Source organism: Botrytis fragariae (genome assembly GCF_013461495.1).
Source record: "Botrytis fragariae strain BVB16 chromosome Unknown tig00000225, whole genome shotgun sequence".
NCBI lineage: Eukaryota > Fungi > Ascomycota > Leotiomycetes > Helotiales > Sclerotiniaceae > Botrytis > Botrytis fragariae.
In genome coordinates, this window is record NW_023501002.1 from 823,044 (window position 1) to 846,554 (window position 23,511).

At 43.6% G+C, this 23,511-nt stretch overlaps 9 protein-coding genes across 9 annotated transcripts; 5 read left to right on the forward strand and 4 right to left on the reverse strand.

Moving 5' to 3' along the window:
* Nucleotides 1–2,534: 2,534 nt before the first annotated feature.
* Nucleotides 2,535–4,798, forward strand: Bfra_011318 (uncharacterized protein; the record flags this gene model as incomplete). The annotated part of the gene is made up of 3 exons (XM_037341646.1): nt 2,535–2,640; nt 2,870–3,604; nt 3,663–4,798. 3 exons carry the CDS (start codon nt 2,535–2,537, stop codon nt 4,796–4,798), a joined length of 1,977 nt encoding a protein of 658 aa, XP_037188458.1.
* A 493-nt stretch (nt 4,799–5,291) lies between these two features.
* Nucleotides 5,292–5,787, reverse strand: Bfra_011319 (uncharacterized protein; the record flags this gene model as incomplete). Its single annotated transcript, XM_037341647.1, is given in 3 exon segments — nt 5,292–5,639; nt 5,674–5,759; nt 5,778–5,787. The coding sequence occupies 3 exon segments, from the start codon at nt 5,785–5,787 to the stop codon at nt 5,292–5,294; spliced, it is 444 nt and encodes a 147-aa protein (XP_037188459.1).
* An 80-nt stretch (nt 5,788–5,867) lies between these two features.
* Bfra_011320 (putative galactose-proton symport protein) lies at nt 5,868–7,042 on the reverse strand. Its single transcript, XM_037341648.1, has 3 exons — nt 6,718–7,042; nt 6,526–6,648; nt 5,868–6,465 (listed from the first exon to the last, which is right to left on the reverse strand). Exons 1-3 carry the CDS (start codon nt 6,856–6,858, stop codon nt 6,055–6,057), a joined length of 675 nt encoding a protein of 224 aa, XP_037188460.1. The 5' UTR covers nt 6,859–7,042; the 3' UTR covers nt 5,868–6,054.
* A 913-nt stretch (nt 7,043–7,955) lies between these two features.
* On the forward strand, nt 7,956–9,803 carry Bfra_011321 (putative 6-phosphogluconate dehydrogenase protein; the record flags this gene model as incomplete). Its single annotated transcript, XM_037341649.1, has 3 exons — nt 7,956–8,021; nt 8,254–8,937; nt 8,997–9,803. 3 exons carry the CDS (start codon nt 7,956–7,958, stop codon nt 9,801–9,803), a joined length of 1,557 nt encoding a protein of 518 aa, XP_037188461.1.
* A 565-nt stretch (nt 9,804–10,368) lies between these two features.
* Bfra_011322 (putative short-chain dehydrogenase reductase family protein) lies at nt 10,369–11,605 on the reverse strand. Its single transcript, XM_037341650.1, has 4 exons — nt 11,494–11,605; nt 10,945–11,383; nt 10,740–10,883; nt 10,369–10,687 (listed from the first exon to the last, which is right to left on the reverse strand). The coding sequence occupies exons 1-4, from the start codon at nt 11,522–11,524 to the stop codon at nt 10,402–10,404; spliced, it is 900 nt and encodes a 299-aa protein (XP_037188462.1). The 5' UTR covers nt 11,525–11,605; the 3' UTR covers nt 10,369–10,401.
* Nucleotides 11,606–13,289: 1,684 nt separating this feature from the next.
* Nucleotides 13,290–13,963, forward strand: Bfra_011323 (uncharacterized protein; the record flags this gene model as incomplete). Its single annotated transcript, XM_037341651.1, has 2 exons — nt 13,290–13,829; nt 13,898–13,963. The coding sequence occupies 2 exons, from the start codon at nt 13,290–13,292 to the stop codon at nt 13,961–13,963; spliced, it is 606 nt and encodes a 201-aa protein (XP_037188463.1).
* A 586-nt stretch (nt 13,964–14,549) lies between these two features.
* Nucleotides 14,550–16,409, reverse strand: Bfra_011324 (uncharacterized protein; the record flags this gene model as incomplete). The annotated part of the gene is made up of 1 exon (XM_037341652.1): nt 14,550–16,409. One exon carries the CDS (start codon nt 16,407–16,409, stop codon nt 14,550–14,552), a length of 1,860 nt encoding a protein of 619 aa, XP_037188464.1.
* A 718-nt stretch (nt 16,410–17,127) lies between these two features.
* On the forward strand, nt 17,128–17,515 carry Bfra_011325 (uncharacterized protein; the record flags this gene model as incomplete). The annotated part of the gene is made up of 3 exons (XM_037341653.1): nt 17,128–17,133; nt 17,186–17,346; nt 17,500–17,515. 3 exons carry the CDS (start codon nt 17,128–17,130, stop codon nt 17,513–17,515), a joined length of 183 nt encoding a protein of 60 aa, XP_037188465.1.
* Nucleotides 17,516–17,571: 56 nt separating this feature from the next.
* Bfra_011326 (putative l-aminoadipate-semialdehyde dehydrogenase large subunit protein) lies at nt 17,572–21,069 on the forward strand (the record flags this gene model as incomplete). Its single annotated transcript, XM_037341654.1, has 1 exon — nt 17,572–21,069. One exon carries the CDS (start codon nt 17,572–17,574, stop codon nt 21,067–21,069), a length of 3,498 nt encoding a protein of 1,165 aa, XP_037188466.1.
* Nucleotides 21,070–23,511: the final 2,442 nt, after the last annotated feature.

A 23,511-nucleotide genomic window follows, 5' to 3' on the forward strand; every position in this document is an offset into this window, starting at 1 on the left:
GGACAGGAATAATTCGAGTAGAAGTATCGCATGTGCCGCACCCAAGTCTCAAAGGAGAAGTCGTGAAAAGAATGCCCACTGTATATATCAATTATCCTTCAACGCAAATAAATTTGCTTGGAGTTTGCAGAGCTCCTTTCAAGTGTAAAGTCCTAACAATTGTTTGTTTCTTCGCTGCAGGAGTATATGTGGTCGCGAGATAAGGGCTTCCAGACATTATATCTTTGCTTTGTTATGCGCTTATATGAGACTGTGTGTCAGGTATTTCGACGGCTTATTGTATACGTGGCGGAACATAAAAGCTGGGTAGTTGTCCGATACATTTTGATCGACGATTCAAGGTTGGAGATCGTTAGATAGCCTGCTCCTAATGCAAAGTATAATATGAACTCTAGTCGGGGTAGAGCGAGGGAGGGTTTCTGGTAGAATTTGAGTGTCAGCTAGTTATCTCATACTGATGGGAAGTGCGAATGGGTCTGGGAAAGCTTGAAGAAATATTGGCAACACTCCTAACCTTTGAAAGCGCGCAGTAGCCACGCAATCAAATGATAGTGTGATAGTATGGTTGATGACGGTGTGAATATTGTGTGGTTATTTCATCGTGAAGTATCTGCACGATCAAGTCGGTCAGTGTCCAAAATGACGGATCAGAAGTAGATGTAGAGAGCTGGGTGTATAAATGGATTTATTTGTTGATTCAATTGCTGTTAATCATGTTTCAGCAAAGAACTTATTGCCCCTCCTGAGAATGTTGCTATAGGGTGTAATGCCTCTCCGGATATTGTGCTACCTGATTGTTGCTCGTTGAAACAAAGCTGTCTCTGGGGATGTGGCTGCTGTTGCTACTACAGGGTGTGGGAATACACATGTAGCTGTTGAGCGTTTCTCTATCGTATGATACTTTGGTTAGCTATATATCCACTACATACATATGATATAGTATGAAGATACTTGCAGAAGGGGTTAGGCCTCGATCTACCTCATTGTGCGCCATTGCCTTTGGACCAGTAGACGGTATTCCTTCTTTCCAGAGAGAATCTACGATCCTAGGAAGGCTTCAAACGCTGCGCGGTATTCTTTCAAGCTCTGCCGAGAGATACTAGATATGCCAACAACCATTGCAGCCAATTTAACTCAAAGGGATATTGCAGTGGCTCCATAGGTCTTCGGTCTTCTCCTGATTCTGCGGAGGGGTGTCCAGGATTCTATGAGTTGCCGCAGATAATCATAAATCGATACCCAAGCTACTGCTGTGGGATCTGGCGTTGTTCAACCTGTTTAGAGCTTCTTCAAAAGGGTGTCGAAGAATACAGCGGTTGCTTTAGCTGGTTCACAGTAATAATGCTGCTGTAGATGTATAAGGTATGCAGCCTTTCTTGTGCTCACAACGAAATGGAATTCCATTAGTTGTTGATTCCAGTTACTTCAAAACAAAACAGAATACTGCTGATCCTCTAGATAGGTACAACAAGATAGGTAGCTTTGTTTCCAAGGTTTGGTCCCCCTTCAACAATAGTTTTGGGTAAGTCAGCCTAGTAACGAAAGTGCTCTGGAAAGCTTTCTGCTTAGTGTCTGTATACTTTTTTGGCACCATAACCAAGTTGGCATCTTTCTCAGGTCGTCTTGCACTTTTTCTTTATTGATAGAACAGTGTAAAAATACTCTCATCTAATCGGGGCTTCAAGACAGGTAATATTTTTGGTTGGAGTACATTCTTTACACTATTCCCTTACCCGGGCCTCACTGCTATCAAATTTGAGTTTTGCCCTTGAATATTCCCGTCAAGCACATACCCGGCTGGGCACCTTAGTTCATATTACTTGGTTGTCAAAATCACCTTACCCCACGCCGTCGAAACATTCTCCTCGCCTTGTCAAACCCTACACCCGTTACCATATCAACTTCTCAGCACAACTTTTATTGTCAAATGCGCAGCAAAGCTATCACATTTCTAAATCTACTGCTAAACTGATAAGACGAAAGTGCTACTTTTACGGCTTCCATCAAAGATAATCGCCCAACTCTTTTGAGGTAAGATCGCGTCAATCTCACCCCTACTCCTCCATTCCCCATCCTCACTTGAACAACCCCATTGCTATCAGTGGATTCTGCGATATAATGAGCACAAGAGACTTGCGCTGATATCGCACAATCAATCATTGTTGTTTTTGTCCTTCGAACTTGAATCTTGAAGCGTTCGATCCTATAACGAACGAAATCTTACTTTCTTCTCTGCACTTTTGGCGAGCATCATTATCAAGCTGACAATCAATGAGCAACATTTGCACGATAAATGGATCTCTGAAGGTGTTCATCCGATTTTAATTAATATTTACGCTACCCCTTCATCCGTTCCCTCCTTCCTTCGCTGCCATCAATTTCAAGCTCCGTCGATCTTGCCTTAGCTAACATTCACTACCAACAGTATCTAGCCACCACTGGCACCACCTCTATCTACCATTTCCGACTTTAATTTATCGCATCCCGTATACGATCGATTTTTCGTCCACAACAAACCTCCGTAATTCTCCACCATGGAGACTTATGGGAAGAAGAAGAAAAATGCTCTGATGGGCTCGTTCGCTTCTCTTAGAAACAACCAACAAATCAAAGCAAAGAAGAATAGAGCTAGCAAGAGAGGTAAGTGATTTACTCTATTTTCTCACACCTGAAGTTACACCTGAAGTATCAATCCATTGACACGGCTGTACTCCACTTTCATGTTTTTATTGTGTCCCCACGTCTCCAACCACGCTTGGGCATCCAAAGTTCCAAACCGTCCATTAGTTCGATTCGAACTTACTGTGCTTCTCAAGTTACCTTAGATGCCATCAACTTGGAAGTGAAGCTAATATAAAGTTATCAACAGAGTCAAGCACGCGCCAGTTAGCGGCTTTTCACTCTCCGGCCGGCACTGAAGAACAGCAACCAGTCAGAGAAGCCCCGAATGAAGACAGTGGTGGATCGATAGATGAGATTGCCGTTAATGAGCGACACGATATACCCACAATCACCGAGAACACCCTACCACAATTGCCCAGTCTCAATTTCAGTGAAAATGAGATGTGTATCACCGGTAAGAGTACGGTCACCGACACTGACTTCTCTAATGGGACCACCAAACCTTCATTACACTCAAGGAAGAGTTCAGCGCCACCTATTCCTAGGAAATCGTCCAAGAGACAATCCGCGTTAAATAAGACATCTCGTCGTAGAAGCCCAACCAAGGAGTCTCAAACACGAAGATTCCCCAAAGGACCAATTATTCGGACATCTGGCGGTCTTGACGAGCAATCACGCTTAGTTGTCAACCCTTCCGATCCGAATGCAATCAATTCTTCTGTTGCGCAAACTTTCAAGGCAATGGAGGAACTTCAGTTAGGATCGATAAATACTTTGGTCGTCGAAAAAAAGAGAAGATTAAAGGCCGGGGCTTTTCTTAAGGTTAAAAACGTATTACAAGGAAGCTTTCGCCGTAGAAAGAATGATAATAGTCAAGAGAAGTATTTGGTTCAACCACCCTTCGTCAACTCACAAACAATCCAAGAACAACCTGATAGACGCCCGGAATCTCTTAGTGGCACAGACCTGAGACTTAATGAAGGTAGTTTGAATGATGATCTCTTTTATCCAAGATTGGCGAAACTGATTCTCTCTAATAGTCCAAAATTTGAAAGAAAACTCTAAGCTGCAAGAGATGACAGGGAATCTCAGAATCCCCAGGAAGCCACTCAACAGTGATGTAAGATCTTTCCACAGTCAGAATTCGGCACTCACAGACCCATTTACCGAGTCACCAAGTTCAAGTGAGCAAGTTATGCAACCTTCGACCTTCAGTAGCCAGATGCCTGAAACTGGATCGGCGCTGGAATTTTCAATTCTCGATCGCACAAATAAGAAGTCTTCAGTCCACCAAAGCAACACAGACTTCGATGATCTGGACTCACTACTCACTTCTAGTCCCTTAGCCCAATCGACACCAAGATTGCGGCTAGTGTGTAACCATACTGATCCAGACAGAACTAGGAGAATGCACAAAGTGGATGCAGGCTCACCGTCTGTCCTCGACCACAACACGTTTGCCGAGGATAGCGAAATTTATCAAGGCATGCTAGAAGGTAGCCCAATGAAACCTAAAGATCAGGCCCAGCCTGAGCATCTTCGCAATCTCGTTCAGCACGTTGGATTGTTAAGAGAGAAGACAGTCAACAACTTTGTCGCTGTTGTGCAATCACTATCCGGATCTACAAGTGATTCAGGCTTTGCTCCTCTCAATCGAAAGTGGAAGAAAAACCCATCTCCCAGCAAGGCAAGATTGGAAGAATTAAGCAGGCGTCTTCCATATTTCCCCGACCCAGAACCTATTCACTACCGTAGCCACAAGCATAAGGATAGTAAAGATATCAACAAAGCAACTTTTGCTTCACGGGAAAAGCGTAAGACCGACGATCAAGAACATAAGGAGCTCTTGGAAGGACTGCTTACTTCCGACGAAGATGAGCAAAGTCATGAATGTGAAGCGGAGACAGAAGAGTTGTCACAGAGCCCACGAGTGTTATCTAGAGCGTCGGCATCTTTGCCTCTAATTAATCTCTTGTCTACGCCAATGTCGTTGAGTCAGTCATCCCCAACCTTTGGCGTTGAAGGTTTGGAGGTAAGAGCTTCTGCTCAGCCTAGAAATCTAATGGACCAAGATGACTCGATGATGGATGTGGATGAATTACAGTCAGTTCAAGAATCTTCTCCACCCCAGACATTTTACGATAATGTGGGCAATGGTGATCTGATTGAGTTTTGAAAATTTTATCTCCCTTTTGCTAACCAAGGATTTTAATTTTTCAGATGGGACGAAACTATGTATGATGTCGGCATGAGACATTACTAGAACTGATTCGACTACGATTTCCTATACCTTCACTAGGTTCAATCTACACGTTGTTACGATACCCTACGATTTCCTTGCAGTTTTCTCGATTCGGAGTTGTGCTGTTATTACCCGATCCATTACTTATGCGATTGTTTTCTTATGCTCTTGATGTTTCTCTTTTTGACATAGTAGACGGCCTTGCTTAGACGACTTTTAGCTCAGAATCACCAGCACTTGTGTGCTTCTATGAGCTATCGTCAGAGTTGATCGACTTGCTTTGGTTCTAATTTCATCTCAATGCCGTACCTTGCTTATATGGTTGGAGGATAATAATTGATTGTACGATACGAAAGGATGTGCCAATGACTCAGGACGATGTTCACAAGCTTGTTTTTGCCTTTTCATGTTTTCTTTGGTGCTTTTTTTATAAATCATATCTTGCCAGGTTGGTCAGGGTTGTGAGATAATGGTGTGGACAAATGGTCAGCTCGATTTTCACATCTGGTCTGTTCAATTGGGAATGGGGATAATGTTTGAATGGATACTTAATTTGCAGGGGAGATAGGAGAATATGCAGGAGGATTATGAAAGATTGTGCTTCGGAATTTGGGACGAGTGCTTTAGGCGGGTATCGTGGTGGATATTTGACGGCTTTCAAGGTGGGACTTGATCGCACAGCATCTGGTACACAGTTGACGATATGTTTCTTATCTGAGACTTCGTTGACAATTGATATACCACATGGCATAGGGTTTGGGAACAACAAGGTTGGCTACTTGCTGACCAGTTGGACCACACTCACTTACGAACGATGACGAATAGGCTTTCAAACAGGAAGGGTTTACTTCAACAACATTTGCATTATATTGTTTTTGATTTTCGTTAGGCTCGCCTTATCGTATATGGCTACTGAATGGCATGATGTGGAACTGGGGCTTTGTATCTCCATCCTCATGAGGGACACTTACTCGGGTTGCATCACAGTACATAGATAGGCAGAAGAAAATCAAATGTGTAGTTTGCTAAATAACAAAGTTGTATGACGATATAATATGATGCAATACCAACAGGATGTTAAATCCCAACATACCAAACTCGCATGATCCTGTTGAAGGACAAAACACTAAAAAGCCAAAAATCAAAAACCAGAACGCAAGGAAACCTCCTCTCAATCACCCCCCCATATTCTACAAAGTATCTCCACCCATCTCTCCGCTCATTTCCCTACTCGTGACGCCTCGTCTTCCATTGATTTCCCCCTCTCCATTAACTTCTCCATTTGACATTTTCCCATTAACGCCGTTCAATTTTCCATTGACATTTTTCTCTCCATTCTTCATCACGTTACCGATTCCATTCCCATTCCTCTTCTCCTCTAATGCCCGTCTAATATGAGCGCTCAACCATTTTCCCTCTAAGGCTTTAGCGCTCATCTGTCCCGCACCACTGATCTCTCCTACGCAAGAGGGAGTAGCACAGTTGCAGGGAAATGGCTGGGACATGGACCATTCGGTGGAAGGGTAGAAGAAAGTTAGTTCTTGGCCTACAGTGAGGCCAGTGTGGGAGGTGAGAATGGTGCGGTTTTGCACGTCGAAGATCTATGGGGATGATTTAGAGGAGGACTGGGGAGGGAAGAAGAGTGGGAAGAGAAAACATACGAGAGAAGGTTCACAAGAATGATTGATATACAATAAGTCCGAATTGAGATTCAAATGGGTGTTTGTGTCTGTTTGGACAGTGGCATAAGTAGCTTCTGGGGCGTCGGTACATGGTGGAAATTCCTGCGATTGTGGTTAGCAATTACTCAAGACTTGGATTCGGGTAGTAGTTATGTTGGTGGGGGAAAATACCAATTTTGCAAAAACAGCAAAAGGAGGAAGAGAAACTTTGGAGATGGATTTTGTGGTATATCCATTTTCATCTTCGCCGTAGATGACTTCTTGAACATGTGGGTGAGAAGGCTGAGACCAAAAGGGTTTGACGGGTGCCATCTTTGGGGATTTGAGGGGTTTGGAGGGGCTTGTAGGAATTCCGGATTGGGGAATTCTGAGGTTATTTATGGTGGGGTTTGGACGGGCTTGCTGATTTATTGAAGGACAATTGCTCCTCTCTTTCAATCGCTATGGAAGGTACTGGGTAGATTTTCTTTGTAGAGAATCTGTTGTTGGATTGAATGGTATTGTTTTCTGTCAAGGAGGAAGAAGGAATCGAATCGAAGAAAGAAAGACAGAAAGGAAGATCTTAACACATGCCAATTGTCAAATTACTATACATAAAAGCTTCGTCCGTACCTCCCACTGCCATTACCACTAGCCCCAGCTTACCACATCTCGCTCATCGGCCAGAAGGATCTTTTACCTTCTGGCGTGTTTATAAATATATGTGACACATCTCAAGTAGTCCTAAGCACTTGATCTATCCAGTAATAAACAGCCTTATGAGAAACGCAGTTCCTTTACCTTTTATGGTTACCTTATGTGAATCAACATTTCAAAGCCCTACGCAGAATACGCATGAGAAAGATGTCAGGTACCCGCCTTTTCGCGGGGCCAAATTCGAGATGTGAACCGAGGTATTTCTGAATTGCCGGTAGAGATGGAGAATTCTATGGCGATCATTCGTGTTTTGAATAATGGGGAACATTGCGAGCTGATTTGCTTAGAGAGTGATGAAGGGAACAAGGTAAATTTGGAGGGAATGAGGTCGAGGTTATACATACGTATAGATGTCCATATTTGCTGATAATTATGTAGGTTGTATTTCCGTCCAAAGAGTGGGGTTGATCATATGCACTCGTTTCCCAAATGAAGGGGTAAGTTACAAGATCACCGCTGGATGTATGTACTGTATTACATAAGCATCCTCTCATCTCAAGTGACGTCGATAAAACAAACATATCATACATACTTGATCTTGGCATTTTATATATATTTCAATGGCTCCCGATTGGGTATTCAAAGGAGGAAGAGCACACAACTCATCGTTTGTGAGCATTGATATCGAGATGCATCTGGTTTTCTAAAGCATCAGAAGGTAGGCCCGACTACTCAATATTAATTGGCTTAATAAAATACACGTCTACGTCATAATGAGTGACGTTTTGGTGCTTCGGAGAAGAGGTCCTGTCATCCTACGTAGGCGTCCTCCATTCAATGTAGGTAGTCTTCTAGCTAGATTAGAAATTGGATAGATAAGTTTGATGTATCTTCTTGATATCTCTCTCAAATATTTCTGTTCAACTTATTGGTTTGTACTCTCATACCTCTCATATCAACAAAGTTACTATATCCACCCCGCCACAGAAGCAACCCCAGTCACCATGGAAATCACAAAGGCAAGTTGTCACTTCCTGTTTCAATCTTCAAAACGCATCTAACAGTCCACAGGTAGGAATGATAGGAGCCGGCTCCATGGGAGGAGGAATGACACTTCTCCTCGCTGAAAAAGGAATCTCAGTTTCTGTTCAAGACCCCTCCTCTTCCACCGTTGATTCCCTCATCCAATCCGCCAAAGACCAAAATATCACTTCTGGAACTCTATCCAAACATACCGAGTACGACTCTCTCTGTGACTCCCTCTCTTCTCCAAAAGTCATCTTCTTTTCCCTACCACATGGAACAGTAGGCGATACGGTCGTCGAGGGACTTCATCCATATCTCGAGAAGGGAGATATAATAATCGATTGCTCGAATGAGAATTGGAATAATACACAACGGAGACAGGGAAAATTGGTCGCACAAGGTGTGTATTATATAGGATGTGGTGTATCTGGAGGCTACCAAGCTGCCAGACGAGGACCGAGTATGTGTCCCGGAGGTCAAGAACAAGCTTTGAACACCGTCATGCCTTTATTGGAGAAAATGGCTGCGAAAGCGAAGGATGGAACACCGTGTGTAGCGAGAATTGGAGAAGGTGGTGCGGGACATTATGTGAAAATGATTCACAATGGAATTGAGCATGGAATGATGAGTGCGATTAGCGAAGCGTGGACCTTTATGAATAAACATCTGGGAATGAAATATGATGATATTGGGAAGGTGTTTGAAAAGTGGTCCGCTGAAGGGGAATTGGTATGTGTTGTTCTCAATCCTATATTCCGTCAATTTTCCCGGCTAACCGAGATTAAAAGAAAAACACCTTCCTCGTAAAAATCGGCGCTGACATCTGCGAACAAAAAGATAAATCCGGAAACCATGTCCTAGCAGATGTCCAAGACAAAGTTGTCCAAGACATCGATGGATCAGAAGGAACCGGCATCTGGTCCAACACCCAAGCCACTTCTCTTCACGTGCCAGCTCCAACTCTCTCCACAGCCCACTATCTCCGCATCGTATCAGCCTATCGAGGACATAGACAACAGGTCAATGAAGCATTCCACGATTCATTTAAACCCTCGAAAATCACGCTTAAGAATGAGCAGGAGAAAGAAAGTATCATAGAGGATTTAAGAAAAGCAGTTTACACAACCTGTCTGGCGTCTTATGTCCAAGGCATGAGTATCATCGATAAAGCCAACCGTCAGAATAAATGGAATATCGACTATAGCAATATCGTCAAGATCTGGCGCGCGGGCTGTATCATTCAAAGCGACCACATCTCTTCTCTCCTCTCTCAAATCTACACTTCTTCCTCCTCTTCCACCAAATCAGAAACCCCAGACCTTCTCTACGCCTCTCCCATCGTCTCCGAACTAACCTCCGGATTTGAACCCCTTAAGCGCATCGTACTCAAAGGCGTAGAACATAATGCCATCACGCCGAGTATCTCAGCTACATTGGAGTATCTCAAATACAGCGGGAACATGGAATTGCCGACGCAGTTCTACGAGGCGGAGTTGGATTATTTTGGGAAACACATGTTTGATAGTAAGAAATTGGATGATGAGGTGGGGGAACCGGAGACTGGGAGGAGACATTTTGAGTGGAAGAAAGCTTAGCTTGTGGGGGAGGTGCAAGGGGGAGGTGTGAAAGAATGAGGATGGGATGAGATAGGATAGGATAGGATAAGGGGGATATAATATTATAGGCTTGAATTTATGGGTATGAGCACAATTCATTATATAAAACTGTAATTTGTAAAACGAGATAGAAATTTACGATCGATCCGAGAGCATTTTACTAGAAGTTTAGACTTCTGAGTGTTGATATAATATGAATTGCATAACAAATCACCTGCTTCGCCGAGCCTTCGTGATAACATACATGTACACCGTAAACAGTTATCAAATAGTCATTGGATACAAAATCTATTTGAACTTCCTCACAAGCCATATCGCCGTTGGTGAATGAAGTCGAAGTTGAGAACTTGGATTTTGGAAATAGAGGGAGGAAGCTAGGTCGCCTGCCGAGAATAAAGGTGGTGTAGCCCAACTTGATGATTTGGGTATGGGATTAGATATCTTGAGGATTACACACGAGAGATAAGACATTTTTCACGGAATTTCATAGAATAGGTGATTAAGTATTTATAGAAGTAATATTTCATTATGTTAATATCATAACCCCTCATTCATTAACCACAAGCCTCGCATTCGTCTAAGAACCAACCTGCACACCTCCATTAGGGTGCAAACTCTGTCCACTAATAAAACTACTATCCGCACTCGCCAAGAATACAAAACAAGTGGCGCATTCTGATGGCTGGCCGGGACGACCCATGGGAGATGTGAATTCTTTTTGTGCTTTCTCGTTCATCGTTGCGGGGATAAGAGGGGTCCAGATGGGACCGGGACAGACGGCGTTGACGCGGATACCCTTGCTGATTTGTTGGTTGGAAAGGGCGCGGGTGAAGGCTACGATGGCACCTTTGGTGGAAGTATAGCTGGGGAGTTGTTAGTGGTGGGCTTGAAGAAAGGAGGAGTGGGAAAACTTACTCGAGAAGATCTGGACGACCGACGTATGGGTTTACGGAAGCGCAGGTGATGATTGTGTCACCGCGGGACATTTGTGGGAGGACGTATTTGGAAAGGAAGAAGAATGGATGGATGTTGACATCAAAAGTGTTAATCCATTGCTCTCTATTTCCATCATTAGCATCATGTACAAATTTTCCAAGTAGGAGGGGAGGTTAAAACATACTCAGTTAACTCATCAATAGTCTCCACCATCATCTGAGTACCATGATTCAGGACCAAAATGTTAATTCTTCCCATCGCCTCCTTAGCTTTTTCGACTACATTTTTACAAGCCTGTTGGCTCTTCAAATCTGCAGAGAACAAATGGATCTTTCCTCCTTTGGCCTCAACCAACTTCTTGGTTTCTTGTGCATCTTTTTCTTCTTCAGGTGTGTAGATGATGGAACTTTCTGCTCCTTCCATAGCATATAAAATGGCAACGGCACGACCAATTCCACTATCTCCACCGGTGATGAAGGCTTTCTTGCCCTTTAGTTTCCCGGCGGCGAGATATGGTTGGTAGCCTCCATCGTCTGTGGGGAGTTGGTCGTTGATGGCTTCTTTTGGCAATTCGGTTTGTTGACCTGGAGCGGATGATTGGTGGGATACGGGAGGTTGATGACCTGTAAGATATTCCTGTTAGTACATTGTTGAAGTGATACGGTGGTGTGAGGGGTATTGGAAGTTTGTCGAGCCGAGCATGAGGGGAATTGGGGGTATCTTCATAACGTACCCTGTTCGAAATGACCCTTGCTTGCAGACATATTGAATCGTTTGAATGTGTTTAGATGGGGTGGATTGAGTGAGTTTGATGATTGAATTTGATGGTATCAAAGTGATTAAAGGATGATTGTCTATGGAAAAAGAATCCTCAACCAGTTTACGCAGAACTTCATCTTTTCTTATACCCATCAACAGTATGATGCACCTTCTCCAAAAGCTATCTGACGATCACCATGCATTTCTCGATCAGAATAGGGACCAAAAGCTCCGAGACACTCCATATAAAAAGAGGACGATTGGTTAAGCACATTATGATATCAATGCTTGATACTCAATGGAGGGGTAGCTCCTACAGATTTTCGGTCCTTTCGAGTCGAGATCAATGATGTAAGGAGTTTTATGGGATCGAGAATAGTCGCTCATGATGGGTAAGTGAGGTAAGAATTTAGATGCACATGAGTTCATTGGTTCAGAAAGTCGGCGTGAGCTTTAACCTACATCGATCGGACTTTGCCTTTCTACGTAATCGAGGGGGTCGAGCCGGAAGCATTACCGAGAAGGCTTGGCTAATCGGATGAACATCGAGATTGTGAAATGCCATCTAAAATTGACGACTGATTACTGGATTGCGATCCATTTAACCTTTTACTGTTGAAGTATAAGAGATCCAGATGTCCCCCGTTTCCATCTTGCACGGATTGATCATGATCATCTTTGATACATGACAGTTCAGAGGGGCATATTGAAACGAATGTCAAGATCTCTCTCTCTACCGAGCCCGTACTCGATGTACAAATCCGCATGCTTTTAGGCAAATATCTTATACTCCCACAGCTATTGGATGGCTACTTATGCAATGACTTAAGTAGGTCCCTCTACCTCATGTAGTCATGAAATGAGTCCGCATCTAGGTTTGGGGTTGCCGTTCAGATATGTTGAGCTGCTAATGGAAGTATTATTGCTATCATCTACATAGTCTCAATAACGAATTCTGTGCTCAGTTCTTTGCGTTGTTCATTGGTATTGGTATTTGTGTTTGTATATGTATCTGCGTCTGTATCCGCATCTATCTATCTATATCTTGCCTGCCAGTTTCTGTTGGTACATTTGATTGTTATTTCCTCAGGTTCTTGGTTCTCGCTCTCTTTTCCCCATTCATAATCTTCTTTTCCATCATCCTGCATCCTTCGCCCAATATGTTCAGCACCAGCCACAAATGTTTCTCAGCACAGCCACCCGCCACAACCAACCGACGTCATTCCCAATCCTTCTCCAAATCAAGTTTCTCTCTCGATTCTCACCCAATCCGAAAAGGCATCAACCATCAACCATCAACCATCAACCATCCTGTCATTTCTGTCTACCAGGCAAGTTAAACCTCATGAGCCTTAGGACCCTGAAAATTCTTTTGAGTGCTAGGACAGAAGTACCGTCAGCCAAGACCCTTTCCCCAGCAATTTCCAACCTAATTTATCCACTTTCATACAAAGATTCCGGAAAATAATCCTCCTGAGACAACTTGCTTCCGTCTCATTCGCCTGAATTTCTTTAATCCCTTCCAAAATGACGTGAAATCGACCACGACTTGATACCTGGATATTTCCTTATCTACATTGACAACTTGCTTTGCCGTCATATGTACATCACATAGATGATCACTTCTCTCAATATCACCCATTCACCACTGTTGCCAAAATTAAATCGAGATTGCAACGCTTTTTCCCAGTTTGAAGTCCCTCAACCCACATTTTCCTTGAATCCAGGAACTCCTACGCTCATCAAACGCTTTCTATAAAAACATCCGACATGTCCCCTCATGTTCCAATTCCCATACCATTAACATCATCTTCACAAACACAAATCGTACCAAGAATCAAAAACGACGACCAATTGCCTGATAAAGCTGCATTAAGAACTCTATCTTCTTTCATCAAAACCTATCGAACCACTCCAAATCAATCTACTACTTCGATACCAATATCGCAAGAATATACACAAACACAGCCGTCACCTCTTTCACAAATCCACACACTACCCCAAACACCCACCACCACCACACCAAAACAAGACCTAACTCTCAAAATGGCCCACACAACTACAACCGTCACCACCAAACCCTCCCTCTTCTCCCGTCTCCGCGGTGCCAAAACCCACCGTCGCACCTACGAAAACACCACCACTCACAGCACCCATCATCGCAAACAACGCACATGGGGTGGACGTCGTCGCGCCGGCGTCACCGCGCAGCCCGTCCACCACCACCACCGCAAGCCCAGCGTCGGTGACAAGATCAGCGGCGCGCTTTTGAAATTGAGAGGAAGTTTGACCAGGAGACCTGGCTTGAAGGTATGATATACATATATAACTCCACTCTTACTACTTTCACAAGGAGTATGTACTAACAATGAAAACAGGCAGCCGGAACCCGCAGAATGAGAGGAACTGATGGAAAGGGTAGTCATCACACTGTTGCATATTAAATTACCTTGTCCCTCTTACCTTACATTACATCACATTGTACTATACTATACCCTTTTTACCTTTTCACACGCATGGACGCATGGATGGATGAATAATCGCATACATGCATCACGAATTACGAACGACCGATTGTATTATATGGATATAAGTGGATACGGCGATACCCAGAGTGGAGTGGAGGAGATGGAAGTTTTTTGCTGTTAATGAAGTTGAAGTGAACGTTTTAGCGTAGCGAGCGGGATTCTATATCTAAAGGAATATCAATAAAGTATCACATCACTGTAAAATTATCGAGTCTATTTGATTTGCAATGAAATAACATGTTTTGCTGAAAATTAAAATATTTCGTTTAATGTGAACGCTGGAACTGACTGACATTCATATTGACATGATATTGGTATACAAATGCTCTGCATACCCCTAAACTCCGAGTGATATCCCCACATCTATCCATTGTACCGTAAAAAAAAAAAACATTGACATGCACATGTCGCTTCGATTCGCTCAAGCGCATCATAAAACATGAAAGACTTTCTTTGTATACATCCATCCACTACGGAAACCTTCAAATTCTCAACGATACATCTATTTATCGTCAAACCATCTGCCCCATCCACTCTCTTTTCCCCTCTCAGCCCCCGCACCACCAGCATATTTCTTCTCCTCCTCTTCCCACTTTAACCTCTCGACTCTTGATCTCGCTAGAAAAGCCCTCGCAAATCTCCACGCTTCTGTATCGGCTAGGTTCCACGCCTCAACAGCCCCCCTAATCTTCAAATCCTCCTTTACAGTGCTCCCACCAAATGCTTTTGCTTTTTCCAACAAAAGTGCTTCCTTATTCTTATCCTCCTCAGTGGGTATTGGCCCGTCTTTTGGATCGTGAACTGGTTTTGGTCTACGTTCTGGACCTGGGACTGGAGTTTCTGATTTTCCCGTGTCGGTTGCATTGCGAGGGATGGTGAAGCCGAAATGCCAGTCTAGATCCGAGGGAACTTCCTTCTCGGCTGTGAGCCAGAGGGAATGGGATGTTCCATGAGGACTAGCGACTGCCTCTTTAAATTTAATGATTCGTGGAGTACCCGAAACACCTGTACCGAGAAGTTCTTTGGTAAGTGTTGAGAGCCAAGCATCACGAGGAGACTCTCGTCTGATCCACGGAACATCAATACTTTCTTGGAAGCTGGTCAATGTAGACATTGTGTAAGGATGGGGAACAGTTCCGATAGTATAAAGACCTGATGTATTGCGGTAGAAAGCAGGGGTAGTAATTGTCATCGGAGACGAAGCGACACATGGCTTGCACTTTGGTCGATTTGGAGGGCAAGATGCTGGCATTGGCGAATCGGGGCATTGTGCAAGATATTCAGCGAGTTGTAAAGCTGGTTCAACAACATATGACATATGTTCTGGTTCCGGTTTAACGACGGAAATTCCTTTGGTAAAGATGTTTTGCCATGTTTGATGAAGATGAGATATCATCAGATTGTTCAATAATTTCATACCCGCTGCTTTATTCCCTTCATACTCTTTCGCAACTTGTGGATATTTCTCCTCGAGAGTTTTGGTCTGATAGAAAGCCAAGGAATCATGAGAAGGATCGATCTTGAAAGTATCTGTTGGGACAGCACTAATAAAATCTTTGGCATCTTTCAAACTTGGGTTTGCTAAAGCCGCTTTGACAGCTGCTGTAATATCCGCCTTGGATCCTGCAAAGATACCACTTCCCATTTTTTCATATCTCGTCAATAATGGATATACTCCTCTTCTCAAATAACTCAGAGTTTGGTCTTCGTAAGGACCCATTGGAAGCGTGAGGTAATTGCAAAGTAATCCGGTTCCCATGTTTTCCCAAGCTAACCATCTCGTCAGATCTGTTTTCAAGGAATTTTCGACTTCAAGTCGTTGTAATTCGGGATATAATGGATTGTTCATGGCTTCTGCAGGGCTCAAAATAATGGGTTTAAAGCCTTGCGCCCACCATGCCCGTCTCCAAGTGACCAAGAGTGCATTCTCCGCATCTTTCAACTCATTGTCCTTTTCTATTGTATGATCGTAGTATGTATAAATGGTTGGACGTTCAACGAGAGGTGGTAGTAGGGATCGATTTTCGTCTAAAGTCACCGATGATGAAAATGGACTCAGCCAATTCCAATTAGCATGCCATTTCGATTCGCCGTATTCACTATTCTTCTGAACCGGTGGAGCATGTGCTGCTTGTCGGAATGGATTGAGGATACTCGGTGAAGGCAATTGTTTGGGAAGTTTGGGTAATGACATGCGATGGTCTGTAAATCTGCCGAGTGATGGGCCGGATGGTATCGAGTTGGGCAGAGTAAATACTAGTGTAATAACAGCGAAAACTGCAATGGTGCCGAGAAGAACGGCCATGCGACGAGGAGGGACATGAGGTATGGGTGTCCCAAAGAAGGTTCGTTGAACAGGCATTATGAAAAAGAGAATAGAGACAAAAAGATTATCTATTAAATAAGAAGACCAATGCTTTCTAGGACCGCATTGAAAAATCGAATGATAAGTCTGGACTCGAAAAGATTGATGAAAGTTGTCTTCTATGTGAGCTGACGTATACCGACTGGGTATCAAACGCAAGTACGTACAATGAAGGACTTTCTTCAAATCCTAGACTTTCTTGGGAGGAAAGTCTTAGCTGGGACAGATTCACCTGCCAAGGGAGTGAAGTTTGCGGATGTTAGAAGTTAAGAAAGAAGACAGTGTGGAGAAAGGACAGAAATTGAAATAAAGTATTAAAGTTGTCGGGAATCGAGAATGGAGATGTTTGACATTCGAATGATTTTAGATAGGAGAAGAATAATGTGTCTTGGTTCCAAGTCCAAGTCTATTTTGAGCCACCGACCAATAATTAAAGTGGAACATGTACCCCCACAGAAATCAAGGGTCGCGTCTCATTTGATTGGCTCTATCGGGACAGCGAAGGGATGGATTAACTTTTCTCCTTTCTCCTTTCTCCATTCCTTTGAAGATCTCAATGGCAGGGGTGAAAGGTGCGCAATACGTATTGACGATGACCACGTGATGGTCCGATGACGGAATTAGATTTCTGCACTTGGCATATTGGGAAGTGAAAAATGCGGGTTGATCTTCGGCTGAACTTTTCGGTGTTGGAGCAGTGGCAGAAAATTGATGGATGCATGTATGTGTGACTCCCAATTCTTTTCTCCATACAATCGAATTTTGTATAAAAGCCGAAGAAGATCTTTAGAGATCTCTATCCTTCTTCCCCATTCTTCTTCTCTCTTTTCTCTCAAGCCACTTCCCAATTCACCCCCCCAAACACATCCTGTCACTTTCCGGATACATCGATTGATTTTCTCTCAAAACTTGCCAGTGATTCATACTCCCAACAGTATCACGGAAACCTCTCAACGACTGATTCAACTCCCCCAAGAATACGTTGATTCAACCATACAAAGTTCGAGGATAGAAACGCATATAAACGGTACTTGGAGCCTGTTTTGATTTGACGTAGGTAGTTGAAATCCTTCTCATATCTAAACAGTTCAAGCATTGTTTAAAATCTTGCGCAACTTTTACCCCTCCAAACCCCACCATTCCAGAAAACCTAACAAACATGGCATCAACAAACTTCGAATTGCCAGATCCAACATCAGACCTTCATTGGTCTGCTTTCCGTGGTGCTATTCAAGATATCTTCACTGCAAACGCTGAAGCTCATCCTGATAGACTTTGTGTTGTGGAAACTTCCTCGGCTACTTCCCCAAGGAGAGAATTCACCTACCGACAAATCAACGAAGCTTCAAATATCCTAGCTCATCATTTGGTGGAGAGCGGAGTTCAACGAAATGAAGTCGTCATGTCATATAGTTACCGTGGTGTGGACTTGGTTGTCACTGTCATGGGTATCTTGAAAGCCGGTGCTATATTCTCAGTTATTGACCCTTCATATCCTCCTGATCGCCAAAACATCTACCTTGATGTCGCAAGACCAAGAGCTTTGGTTGTTATCGACAAAGCTACCAGAGAAGCCGGAGAGTTGACGGAGAAAGTACGCAATTTCATCGCCGAAAATCTGGATTTAAAGACCTACATCCCCGGTCTCGAGTTGAAGGACGATGGAACTTTGGTCGGTGGAGATGATCAAGGGAAGGATGCCTTCCAAGGCCAACAATCTTTGAAGGCTAAGAGTCCTGGTGTTGTTGTTGGACCCGATTCTACCCCAACTTTGTCATTCACCTCCGGCTCGGAAGGTCGTCCCAAGGGCGTTCGAGGAAGACATTACTCTCTTGCATATTACTTTGACTGGATGGCTGAGAGATTTGGCTTGTCCAAGAATGACAAGTTCACAATGTTAAGTGGAATTGCTCATGATCCTATTCAAAGAGATATCTTCACACCTCTCTTCCTTGGTGCTCAATTACTGGTTCCATCCAAGGATGATATTCAACATGAAAGATTGGCTGAATGGATGAGAGAGCACGGTGCCACCGTTACTCATTTGACACCCGCAATGGGTCAAATTTTAGTGGGTGGGGCTAGCGCTGAATTTCCCGCTCTTCATCACTCCTTTTTCGTCGGAGATATTCTGATCAAGAGAGATTGTAAGGCACTTCAGAAATTGGCACCAAATGTGTTCATTGTGAACATGTACGGAACAACTGAAACGCAGCGTGCAGTCAGTTACTACGAGATCCCAAGTCGAGCTTCGGATCCACAATATTTAGAGAATATGGGAAATGTGATTCCAGCTGGCAAGGGAATGAAGGACGTGCAATTACTCATCGTTGATCGCGAAAATCGAAACCGCATCTGTGAAATTGGAGAGATTGGCGAGATTTACGTTCGAGCTGCTGGACTTGCTGAAGGTTATCTTGGAAGTGATGAACTCAACAAGGCCAAATTTGTCGACAGTTGGTTTGTTGATAACTCCAAGTGGGCCGAGGAAGATGCAAAGAACGCAAAATCCTTATCTGAAGAACCTTGGAGAGAATTTTATAAGGGTCCAAGAGATCGAATGTATCGATCAGGTGATTTGGGCCGATATACTCAAACTGGCGACGTAGAATGTGTTGGTCGTGCAGATGATCAGGTCAAGATTCGTGGCTTCAGAATCGAACTTGGTGAAATCGACAAATACCTCTCAGATCATGTCATGGTTATGGATAATGTCACATTGGTCAGAAGAAATAAGGATGAAGAACAAACACTTGTCAGCTATATCGTACCTGATATGCAAAAGTGGGCGCAATGGTTAGAGCAATTAGGTCTCGAGGATGATACTTCCGGTGGTGAAGGAATCCAAGGAAGACTTCGAAGATTTTGGCCTCTCGGTGAAGATATCAAGAAGTATCTCAAGACTAAACTGCCATCCTACGCCATTCCAGAAGTTATCATTCCTTTGGAGAAGTTTCCTCTTAATCCAAATGGAAAAAAGGATAAGCCTGCGCTTCCATTTCCAGATGCTGCACAATTACAGGCAGCAAGACCTGTTGGTGCATATTCCGAGCTTTCAGATAGTGAGAAAGAGGTTGCAGCCATCTGGGGATCATTGATTCCTACTATCGATGAAAGAACAATCAATCCTGATGATTCATTCTTCGATATTGGAGGCCACAGTATCTTGGCGCAACAAATGCTCTTCAAGGTCAATAAAAAGTGGACCGGTATTAACATCAACATGAGCGTCATATTCCGAAACCCAACATTGAAAGGATTCGCCGCAGAAATCGCACGTAGATCATCATCTGATGGCGATGTGAAGGAAGAAGTAGAAGTTGCAGAGGATTATGAAGGAGACGCTCATGCCCTTGCCAAAACCCTCCCATCAAAATTCCCCTCAGCAGATGAGAAGATCACTTCAACCACACCTCTTACCGTCTTCCTTACAGGCGCTACTGGTTTCCTCGGTTCCTATCTGATGCGCGATCTCCTCTCCCGCTCTCAGCCTATCAAAGTTATTGCTCACGTGCGAGCACTTGATTCTAAGGCAGCTCTCGATCGTGTCATTCAAACTTGCCAAGCCTACGGAGTTTGGGATCCTTCTTGGGCATCACGTATCTCCTGCGTCGTCGGTAACCTCGGGGAGCCCCAACTAGGTCTCTCCCCGGAAGACTGGAAGACTGTCTCCGAGACCGCAAATGTTATCATTCATAATGGAGCCCAAGTCCATTGGGTCTACCCATATCAAAATCTCAAGCCTGCAAACGTGAAGGGAACTCTCGACATTCTTTCCCTTTGCGCAACTGGTATTCCCAAACGTCTCTCCTTCGTCTCATCTACCTCTGTCCTTGACACAGACCACTTCGTCCAACAATCAAGATCCGGTGTCGCTGTCTCCGAAGAAGACGATCTTTCCGGTTCAGCAAAGGGTCTCGGAACAGGCTATGGTCAATCAAAATGGGTAGCCGAATATCTCGTCCGCACAGCCGGCTCCCGCGGTCTCCGCGGCACAGTTGTTCGACCAGGTTATATTACTGGTGATAAGACCTCCGGCGTAACCAACACGGATGACTTCCTAATCCGTATGGCGAAAGGTTGTATTCAGCTCGCCTGCCGTCCACGTATCTCCAACACAGTTAATCAAGTCCCTGTCAACCACGTCGCGCGCGTCGTTATAGCTTGCGCCCTTCACCCGGCTAAAACACCACTTGGTGTCGCCCAGGTCACAAGTCATCCTAGACTAACATTCTCTCAATACTTATCCACACTTGAAACATATGGTTATAAGGCCCCTGAAGTCGAATATGCAGTCTGGAGTCAAAAACTCGTTGAATACGCCGCAAACACCAATCCAGAGAAGGAACAACATGCACTTATGCCTCTTTACCATTTCGCTACATCGGATCTTCCAGCTGACACCATTGCTCCAGAGATGGATGATGTCAATGCCGCTGCGTCACTTAAAGCAGATGCAGAATTCACGGGTGAGGATTTAAGCGCAGGTGGTTATTTGGACGAGAACATCATGGGCAATTATCTTGCTTATTTGGCAGGCATTGGATTCTTGAGTTTGCCGGAGGAGGGCAAGGGAAAGAAGTTACCGGAAGTGAAAATTAGTCCTGAGCAAAAGATTGCATTGTTGAGAGTTGGAGGAAGAGGTGCATTGGTTTAAGCGGAGATTTGGATTCCTATCTGCATTCACATGGATGAGAAGTTACAGTTTCATAGGGGGCGAGCATAAAGACAAAAAACAAATCGAAGAGCTACTCTTTGGGGTATTCAAAATGCGTCCCTTTCCTTTATATTGTGCTCAGTAAAATCTTATGTAGGGGAGATACGTATATTCATGTGAAGTTCAACTGAGAGGAATTATGGCCAGAGTGAAATCGACATCCCTGGACGCATTTTATGGTTCGCAAAATTCGATTAAGAGTGGTGATGTGTACGACAATGTTTGATCATATGACAGCGCCATTGTTCATAGAGCATACGGGCTAACTTTATAATGCCGAATTGAATCATCACACGAGTTCTGGTGGTAGAGGACGGTGAGGATGGAAAGGTGAGTTAGCAATCTATATCGCAGGGAATTTTCAATCAAGGTGCATCACATAATTGGTCACGGCAAGTTCAGAGTGAGAGTTGTGGTTCAGAGATTATGTATTTTTATTATTGAAGGTCGCGATTGATGGCAATTATTAACAGTTGCGCTGAGCAACAAAGTATGTCGGCCAAAAGATATGGACCAAAATATCCACAACCCCCGAAAGGATTCAAGATACCTCGGTGAGTAATCGGACGAAAAATCAATCTTCTTCCTCCAAAAATAGGCCTATACCACAGGTTGAACCGATCCACGATGGGAAAGGGGGTAAGGGCCAGAGTGTTTGGGAAGTGTTATAAGATGCAGAGGGTAAAGGATGCGCGTATGCGCCATGGTGAGCACATTGAAACGGATTGTATTGCTGATAAACATTATATTATTTCGTGTATTCTATATATACAAGGGCTGTGCCAATGTTCCAATCGATGCAATAAAGTGTAGAAGAGTCCTGTCTTTGAAGCAATGTTAGCTTTGGGTTCATCAAAATATTGCGGTGATAAAATGATAGATTGATTGCTTTGATCAGACATCCAAGGAAGATATACCCTCATCTGTCCTCTATTTAGGTTCTAAGGCGAGGACTCGAGTGAAAACTGCGAATGTGGTATGTGTTTCATCATAGTGAAGCGTGGGGGAAAGTGTAAGTGTAAAAATTGATCAAGACTAACCTTTGATGAGTGTAAGCAGAATAATGTGCTGTTTGTTAGTTCGTCAAAATGAGATAGCAATTGCGTCGCGAAAAGGTTTGCTGCGGCATTAATCATATTGTATCATGCATGCTTGTAAGCATTGCCGTTAAACCATGACAACATAATCCCGGAATCTTGAGCCGCATGGTTGCGCAGCAGAAGAGTGCGGCGATTGTTGATGTTGCATTGGCGCATGTCGATCCGTTACGCGTAGAAAAAAGGAAGCTAGAAAGAGAAAAAATCTGTTTGGTGGTCAGTGAATCATTCCTGACACCACGACGAACAAATGTAGGGTGGAAAGAAGAATCTTTCAGACAACATGTACTGGCAAGTAACAAGATCAACCCGTGGGTATCTCTCGAACAGCGTAATTTTAATCATGGTCGATTAATTTGGGAAAAGAAGTATCGATTGAAATTGTCATCATTAGATTTGGAGGGGTATGCGAAAGAGAAGAGAAAGGATTCCGACATACCATTATTAAGTGAGTTTGACGCCCATCATGTATGTGCGACCATTGCGATAATGAGAATCATCATGAAGATGTGATCTTAAAATTGCTGGAGGTCATGTATAGAAGATAGAAAAAGTTATATGAGGAAAGAAAATTTGAAGCTTTCGCGATCGAAGATAAATTTTTATATTGGAGATGTCAAAGCTTTTCTTAAGCGAATGTCCGATATGGCACTAGGATTGCTCTAGCGTGCATATCACATGACGCGAAGCTACTCTTCACTCGGCTTAGACAAGAAGTGTCGTATGCTGTAATCCTGCCACCTTTTTTCTTCGGCTGGCACGTGGGAACCAGCTGATTGATATCAAGGAGAAAAGGAAGAAAGTTCTTGCGTACGGTGTCTCGTTTCGGTCAAATGTGCAATTGAACGTATCGAGTAGGTTACATGCGATCAAACGAAAAAGATGCGTAGAGAAGAGAGGAAAATCAAGGGGACATACGTTAGCAGACGAAGTGAAATGTATACCGGTAGGTAAGTACTGACCGAAGGTGGTCGACAATGATTATTGTTCTGCAAAGTACTCGAACTGCAGAGAGCAACATGACTACTACACTTTACAATGGCATCAACTTTGCCCCGGAGACCACTCGCTGTTGTTCATCTTCCCGTACCTAATAATAAGTGCCAGTAGATCTGATACATTTTTCAAAATTCAGCTCCGAGGTCTGCAAAGTAATCATCCATGAGATCGCTCCGAATCGGCTTTCTCGTGATTCTTCTTGAGACATACGTATAGTTGATTCATATGCCTACCTCCTAATCCATTGACATCCCACGTGTTTTTTCGACTTTGCAGTCTATTATCA